This window comes from Leguminivora glycinivorella, chromosome 3 (genome assembly GCF_023078275.1).
Source record: "Leguminivora glycinivorella isolate SPB_JAAS2020 chromosome 3, LegGlyc_1.1, whole genome shotgun sequence".
Lineage (NCBI taxonomy): Eukaryota > Metazoa > Arthropoda > Insecta > Lepidoptera > Tortricidae > Leguminivora > Leguminivora glycinivorella.
The window spans coordinates 13,049,555-13,058,641 of NC_062973.1; the positions used below are offsets into that span (position 1 = coordinate 13,049,555).

Genomic DNA, 9,087 nt, shown 5'->3' on the forward strand with positions numbered 1-9,087 from the left:
AGTTTAAAAGTGCGTACAAATACACCCTCTCTTGCAACAGTAAAAGTGTACAACCAAATTGGTCATCTATCTTGACACAAACGTTACACCGTAATCGAATCCGACAAAGAAGATAGAAAAAATAAACTGGGAACGTGAGGAGAAACCCGGATCACGTCTACTCAGCACTTGTTTTGTAAGTCAATGAGAACCGATGTAGTGACGATGTTTGTAAAAAACTCATTGCTTATTGAAAGCATGTGTTGGGACGGCTTATGTAAGAGTACCTTGGGTTAAGGAGGTGTTGAGACAAAATGTTGAAATGCCAATGAGAGATCGTTCGACAACGAAACGGCTTCAGTTGTTTTTTTTTTTTCTATTATATTTGGTAAATATGGTTTTTGGCAAACAATAACATTAAATGAATACAATACGCTTCCAACATGAATACAAATAAAGAGCAGGCCCCGTAGCCGAATGGAATTTCTGCGACGCGAAACGCCACCGAAACGCCGCAAAACGTTTGCAAGAGAGCTACGTGCCCAGTACACAAATATGATATTCCAGCCAGCTTGTAAATCTGATATTTATAGGAAAAATGCTTATAATATGTGTATAATGTTGTTCAATAACCTCCCGCTTGAATTAAGAATACTGAATGGAAATGAATTTAAGAAAGAACTGACAAATTGGCTACAAGATCATTGCTTTTATAGTATCAAGGATTATTTAAACTTCAAATTGTAATATATAATAATGTTTTTTTTTCTTGTAATATTTTATTTATAATTTGTAATGTGCAATAATTCATGTGTAAATTAAGATTTTATTTTATTTATAATTACTATGGAATTTTTTATAATATTCGGATCTAGACTATTAAAATGATATGCATGTACCTGATGTACCATTACGGAATGTAATATACAAACACTTTGCATGTTGGCTTTATGTCGACTGAATACTGATTCTGTATCTATTTTTGAAGACCTAAATTGTGACGTATTCTAGCAAATAAACATTTCTATTTCTATTTCTATTCCCATTCCCATTCCCATTCCCATTCCCATTCCCATTCCCATTCCCATTCCCATTCCCATTCCCATTCCCATTCCCATTCCCATTCCCATTCCCATTCCCATTCCCATTCCCATTCCCATTCCCACTCCCACTCCCACTCCCACTCCCACTCCCACTCCCACTCCCACTCCCACTCCCACTCCCACTCCCACTCCCACTCCCACTCCCACTCCCACTCCCACTCCCACTCCCACTCCCACTCCCACTCCCACTCCCACTCCCACTCCCACTCCCACTCCCACTCCCACTCCCACTCCCACTCCCACTCCCACTCCCACTCCCACTCCCACTCCCACTCCCACTCCCACTCCCACTCCCACTCCCACTCCCACTCCCACTCCCACTCCCACTCCCACTCCCACTCCCACTCCCATTCCCATTCCCATTCCCATTCCCATTCCCATTCCCATTCCCATTCCCATTCCCATTCCCATTCCCATTCCCATTCCCATTCCCATTCCCATTCCCATTCCCATTCCCATTCCCATTCCCATTCCCATTCCCATTCCCATTCCCATTCCCATTCCCATTCCCATTCCCATTCCCATTCCCATTCCCATTCCCATTCCCATTCCATTCCCATTCCCATTCCCATTCCCATTCCCATTCCCATTCCCATTCCCATTCCCATTCCCATTCCCATTCCCATTCCCATTCCCATTCCCATTCCCATTCCCATTCCCATTCCCATTCCCATTCCCATTCCCATTCCCATTCCCATTCCCATTCCCATTCCCATTCCCATTCCCATTTCCATTTCCCATTTCTATTTCTATTTCTATTTCTATTTCTATTTCTATTTCTATTTCTATTTCTATTTCTATTTCTATTTCTATTTCTATTTCTAATTTCTATTTCTATTTCTAAAAATGTAGTCCGGCTCCGTCGCGCTAATACGCAAGAGCGATAGAGATAGATAGCTACGAAAGAGATAGTATCGTGAGCGTTTGTGCACTCGGCTACGGTGCCCCCAAACGGTCACTTACTAAAACCAAAAATTATGTAAATTTTCTGTAGAATTGTGGAAACGGTTTTATTTATTGCCGAGGCCGAATATATGAAATAGTTATGCGATGTTGACAGATCGAACATTGCGATCATGCAGGCAGGGGTGGCTATGAAAATTGAAAACACTTAAAATATTTGATCGAAACAAATTTCACTAAGTGTAAACTTTGAGCCGTAACTCACATAAGCTTACGGCCAAAGACTTTAAGTTTGCTGAAAAATACTATATTCCCTAATACATCGAAATTATTTATGTATGTGTATGTAGATACTCGTACCAGGTATTGACTGACGTTCGCATTCACTCAGATGAGATGGGTACCTATCGAAGGAGAATTCTACTTAGAGCTTATTAAGACTGATTAGACTAATTAGTCAATTTATATCATTTCATGCTATCATGTTCCTAGTTAATTAAGGGGACCGATTCTAACCCGCATTCCCAAATGAAAATGATGTCCTTTAATATAATTAGTGTGTGCATTTTGAGTCTTGCATATTCACGCGTAATTCAACATATAAGTAATCAGACATTATTATTCGTAAATCGAATTTGCGTCTTAATTGTGTTTAAAGCTGTTTTAGGGTTGAAGCGCTTTATTAGATAATTATCGAATATGAAAATATTTCGCAACAGTTCTCATTGCTCACTTTTGATCTTATAGCTCCCTAGAGATCGTTTTATTTGATAGAAATATTGAAGTAAGTACTAAAATATGAATGTATAAGTGAGCGAATTCTTGTCTTGCATTTAATACATAAAACTAGATGTCGGGCATGCTGAGACTTAATATTCCAGAGAAATTAAATTAGTTTTCCTTAAACCTCGCAAGAAGTTGGAATTCGATATTTTAAACCACATTGTCGAAGTTGCAATCTCGCAGTAGTGTTAAGCTCGAGTGAAATATGATGCATCAATCTTTTCGTGTACTAGGGCTCAGTGAAATCGATTGAGGTCAATACAAGTCATACGTCTTACTCAGCTCCGAGCTCGCGCGATGCTGTGCACTAAGCCCCAAATGTTCCCACATTTTAGAATAAAAATAGGAACATGCAATTTTAAAGGTAAAATTTTTCGAGTAGAAGTAAGACTGTGAATAGGCATTTTCTCGTAACGGTTTAAAATTTTTCATATTCTCGTATCAACATTTAAAATTTTAGTACTTGGTCGCGTAATCAAATTTAAGCGTAATAAATTTCTTCTATTCTATTCTATTCAACAGCAGTTAAACAACTCCTTGGAAAAATAAATAACTAAGGTTGGCGAATTGCATAGATTGTTTTCTAGAATGAAGAAAGAAAGTCGGGATGTTCGAAACTGATGTATGGAAGAGAAAGACATGCTGCGCCGACCCCAAGTGACTGGGATAAGGGCAAGAGAATGATGATGATGTTCGAAACTGATTCATAATGCACACGTTTTCAAATACGATAAAAAATACTATATGTATATGTAATCAGTATGTAACTACAGTAATCATCGCCATACGTACGTATTTCCAACCAGTTTACTTTAATCCTAAGCTAATATTAGACTATCATCATATATTTGAAGCAACTTCAACGAAAGAACTGCCATAAAATTCTATTACAAAGTATAACAAGAAAGTGATGAAAACTTAGCGACGGAAACTTTAAATCCCCTCCCACATAAAACAGAGCAGAAACTCTTTTATAAGACGACATTTTGTGATATAACCCCGTATGTAGTGCATGTGACGAGAGCTAATATACGAGGCAATATCTCATGGCTTGCAACTGCGGCCGCGTGTCCGGACGGGAAGTACTGAGCTACAAGTTCATTACATAGGTACAACGGGGGGTTTGAGGACGAATAGAGTAGTACCTAACGGTGTTGTGGTGTTGATATGAAGATTTGAAACCTTTATACATCTAAAAAGACCTTACATCCTGATCATTGTTTGGGTATATAACACGTTAAATTGATAACTTTTTTTTTTGAGTACTACTTTTTATTGTTTGGTTTGAAAGAACTCAATACTAAAAGATACACGTATTTTTTTATTTTTCCAAAAACTGCTATTTTAACCTCTCGTATGCTTAGGAGCAGATCTGCTCCATATTGTTTCAACTTTAACATGTAGTTATTATGACTAATATATTAATGACAATTTTTTGACAGACGCATACGAAAGGTTAATGAGAAAATCCCTTCTTATTACTACTTAGAGCAGAAAGAGCGTAAGTTACAAACGTCAAGACACAGCTTCGTGACGTCACATGTGTTGTTTCATACACCTAAGAAAACGACAAAATCATTTCCAAAAAAAAAAAGTTTTAGCAGTCAGCTCAAACAGTTCGGTATGTCTGACTGTCAAGTGTCACTGTCAACCAATAGTGAATGACTACGAACCATAGACTAAGCCATGAAATTTTTAATATCTTTGCTACGAACTGTGATAAGTGTCACTGTCAAACTCAAGTGACATCCCAACTGGAAGATTTTTTTGTTATAGTGGCAGCTCTAAATCAGCTATTTGACGGCACTTCCCCTTTAAACTATTTTTAAGATTTTTTATACCAAAAGTACAGAAAAAAAAAAATAAAAAAATATTTATGTGATCTACAAGCGTATATCTCGAAATGGTTTTCGATTTAGGGACATTGAAAATTTTGAAACGTTGTCAATTATTGCGTTTTGTACACAGGTTTTTCCAAAAAGGTAAACTAATGTTATTTTTCAATACATAATGGTGTTTTTTAGCGCTCTAGTTTGGAAAGTAGTACATTTCTTGTCAGGTCTAAACTTAAAAAAATTGGATGCACTTTGGAAAAACGTCGTACGATGTCGTGTCGCGGTGGAGCTCGACCGTGAGTCGCTTTTAAAAGTTTTAAAATTGTTGGGGCATGTTTAAAAACATTCGTCAAATATTTACAACCTTTAAAAGTTACGTAAGTACTCAATATCATAATCAGCCGCAAAATCTACTGTCACAGTGTTTTACCTAAGTAGGTATTTACATCTATAAATATAGAGGGTATGTGTGTCGCTTAACTTCAAACCTGGGTAAATCCATTCTGCTTTAAGGTTGAATATATAAAAAATATAATATGATCTAAAAGATAATCAACCTTATAGCAGAATGGATTTACCCAGTTTTGAAGTTAAGCGACACATGTGTCGTGTCGCGTTTTGTCACTTATTCTGTCAATAACCACACGAATGTAGAGAAATAAGTGAAGCGGAAAGGCACGTAAATCAGTCTGCAAAAGGTGTAGAGGTCAAAGAACCAAATACACGGTAAAGGTTATCAAAGTTTAAAGTTGAATAACCTTTATAATTAACACATTGACATTTGTTTATTGAACAAATATACCTAATAAATGAGTCAATTACATACGTTTATGACCAATTTGTTTAGAACAGTAATATTATTTTAGCTAAGAAAATAACACTGATGACAAAAACTAAATAAAGTTGATTAGGTACATACATAGTGCAAACGTTTTCAGAAAATAACCGGGAAAGTGCGTGTCGGACTCGCATTGCAAGGGTACATATAAATGTGTATTTTATTTAGAAATAGGAACCACACGAACAGATAGATTTTCTGATGGTAAGCAGTCACCACCGCCCATGGACAGGCGAAACACCAGAAAGGTTGGAGATTCGTTGAGATTCGTTGTCAGCTTTTTAAGATGGGAGTACGCTCTTTTCTTTAAGGTTTGGAGGTCAAGTCGGACCTGAAATACCGCAGATGACAATTCATTACACGGTTTAGCAGTGCGAGGCAGAAAGTTTCTGGAGGAAGGCACAGTTGAGGACTGGCAGCCATCTTAAGCGAAGAAGATTGATATGTTGCCGCTGTGTAACTGTGTAGGTACGTTGTGCTTCTCTCTGTGCAACATCAGCAAGTGAGGAACCTTGGGTTGATTTTTGACAGCGGCCTGACGAGGGAGCCGCAGGTTTCTGACATATGTCATCGGGTCACCAATACACTTAGAGCTTTATACCGGTTTAAAAATTTCCTTGCTATCTGCACTAAGGTTTTACTTGTTCAAGCTCTCGTATTACCTATTATAGATTATGCTGATGTGTGTTACACGAATATCACAGAAGTGTCTCTAAACAGACTAGATCGGCTTCTTAATAACGGGATACGTTTTATTTTCGGACTTCGTAAATATGACCACATATCTGCATATCGCCGTCGACTGAACTGGCTTCCTGTCCGGGAACGGAGGTCCTTGCGAATTCTCTCCACATTATACTCTGTGTTATTTGACCCGTGTGCGCCAGACTATCTCAGATCTAGATTTAATTTCATAACCGCCCGAACTGGTTGCACTCTTCGCGAATCCCGTAGTCTCAAGCTTGCAGTTCCTTCTCACCGTACTGGATTTGTCTCTAACTCCTTTACCGTTCAGGCGATCCGGCTTTGGAATGATCTTCCGCTTGAGATCAGAAAAGCGCAAACTAAGCTCTCATTTAAGCGCATGTTGCGCAAGCATTTTTTTGACAAGCTCACTGGTTAATTTCTTTATCATAGGCATAGTATTCTTTGCACTGGGTACATAAAGTATGTAGTATATATATGTGTAAGTTTATGTAATTTTATAGATATATATGTGTGTAGTTTATTATTGACAATATGTATTATTTGCTACATTTATGTTTCATTTTCAGCTACCTTTTTTTTTTAAGCCTGCACCCACTACTCATTCTGTTTAGCCTGTTGGTTGACTGGTAGAGAATGTCTTTAGGCATTAAGTTCGCCATTTGTACTTTATTTGTTATATTGTGCAATAAAGATTAAATAAATAAACATCAGACCCTTTAGCACGACTTGCCTTGTTGCGCGCAAGTTTAAATCGCGCTTGATGTATGGACTCGCGTACGACAAGGCAAGTTGTGCTAAAGGGGCTGTAGAGATTAGGATCGATACAGACGTACTGAAACCCAGTTGCAATTTTAGTGTTATTCACTATTCGATTTTTTTTAAACAGTACCACTTGTAGTAAGGAAACGGCTGGGTCAAACAGATTTTAATGTATGGGTAATTGGTTATATCTCTCCTGTGGACATTAAAAAAGTTAAGAAAATCTAGTGCTAATTTTTAGACGAAATTCTAATGACGGGAAACATTTTTTTAGTTCTTGACACTCAAATACGAAAAACGCGATACGAATGTACCAGAGTCGTTAACTTTTATGATATTGTCCACAGAAGTGACGTTTTTACTAAATCTTTTTGACCCGGCTAGGTCACGTATTTTGAGAATATAATATAGCTTGTAATGTTAGGCCGCTAGGGATTTTGGGAAGTAGTATCACTTGACTTGATAGTAAGTTTCAGATTAAGATAAGATTTATTTACGGCATATACTATGTAAGTATTAATTTAAACGTCATGTGATGTCTTCGAACGGTCAATGATATAGTAGCCCTTGCCGTGCACCTATGTATCTTCCATGAACTTCGTACGTACTTAGTCGTTACTTTTTTATACAGATACATGTAATTTTATAAATGCTGGCCAGTTTTTTTTAGTACAGTGCCATTTTTTATGATCAGTGCTGGTTCAGGGATAATATAGAGCCTTCACGTGGAGTACCACCATCTGCCAAAAATAAAACTGTGCGGATAAACACGCAAACATTTTTTCACGACGTCTGGAATTTAATCAAATAGCCCTGTCGCTAGTTTATCCTTCTCCTCGCAACCGCATTACAGTACTTTCTATATTCCATTCTATCTCTACGTGTATTTAGCCGCTACTTGTTAGGAATAATAAGCTATATTTTTTACAATGGGGTATATTGTAGCAGAAATACGTGTTTACTTATATTCTAAGGTCAGGGTACCTAGCCAACGTCAAAATGGGCTTTCCCTGGGATGCCCTGCCAAGAAAAATAGTAACAAAGCGGACAAATGTTTGAAATATCACCGTATCCTCCGAAGGCCCATCCATGTATCCATTTTTTAATGGAGCGAAACGAAACAAATATAACTTTGTATATATTATAATAGTTTCATTTAATCAAACTGATGATGTCCTAAATAAATATCAGATATATGGGCCTTGGGCCTTGCGACGTTAAGATAAAATTGAGTTCTTTACTTTGCAAGTGTGATGAAAACTATTGTTTATTGTGTATTACGCATACCCCCATTTGCCATTATAGCAAGATCTGTCACAAATATCATTTCGGTTTTCTAGGCTATTGTAGCTTCAGAGGCCCTTGATGGAGCCTGCTAAAAAAATACTCGTGTAAAATACGTTTAGGCACTCAATTTCCTTTAAATTACAATTCCTTTACTTAAGCGCTATCGCGTTAAAATAAAAATAATACATCTCAGAGCTCAAATTAAAAACACCGAAATTCCGGAACGTGCCCCTAGTCAGTAAACAAAGTTTACAGTTTACACGTGTTTAGCCGTGTCAAGTACCTAGTAGATAAGACCGCTAGAAGGCTTCTAGATGTATGCAGGTAGCACATACTTTCCCTTAACTGTACTTAGGTACTATCAATCAGAGATGGGTACCTATTTTGTAATCGATTCCTGATTTCAGCTATTTTTTTATAGACTTCTGTGTGTGGTAGATTAGATTGCAGCGGCGGCTGGTCCATAGAAGCCGATTCCCACTGCCTTGTCTACAATTGATTACTAGTAAAGTACCTAATGTTAAGGTAGGTTTCTTTTTGCTCAGTGTTGCCTAGCAGACATTTTCACCAGCCGCCACTGTTAGATTGACGCATAATCTTATGTTCTGACTAAGATGATAACTTTTGATTGTTTGTTTTGCGGACTGCTCATTCCAATCAAAACAATATAGAGGTCACTGAGACGGTTTAATTTTTGCGCCCACATATACAATGGATTTTTTTTATACCACAGTCAGATTAAATCATTAAATTTCAGATTGTGTGATTCCAGTCCGCTTCCGCCGGCCATGACTTATACCAGACGCTTTAAAGTCTTTAGAATTAACCTTATTGTTAAACTTAACTAGCAAATATGCTTTAACATGCATTTATTATGCATTTATTATGATTT

At 37.4% G+C, this 9,087-nt stretch overlaps 1 protein-coding gene across 1 annotated transcript; it reads right to left on the reverse strand.

The window, feature by feature from the left end:
• Positions 1-1,015: 1,015 nt before the first annotated feature.
• LOC125224645 lies at positions 1,016-1,654 on the reverse strand. Its single transcript, XM_048128073.1, has one exon. It carries the CDS (start codon positions 1,652-1,654, stop codon positions 1,016-1,018), a length of 639 nt encoding a protein of 212 aa, XP_047984030.1.
• Positions 1,655-9,087: the final 7,433 nt, after the last annotated feature.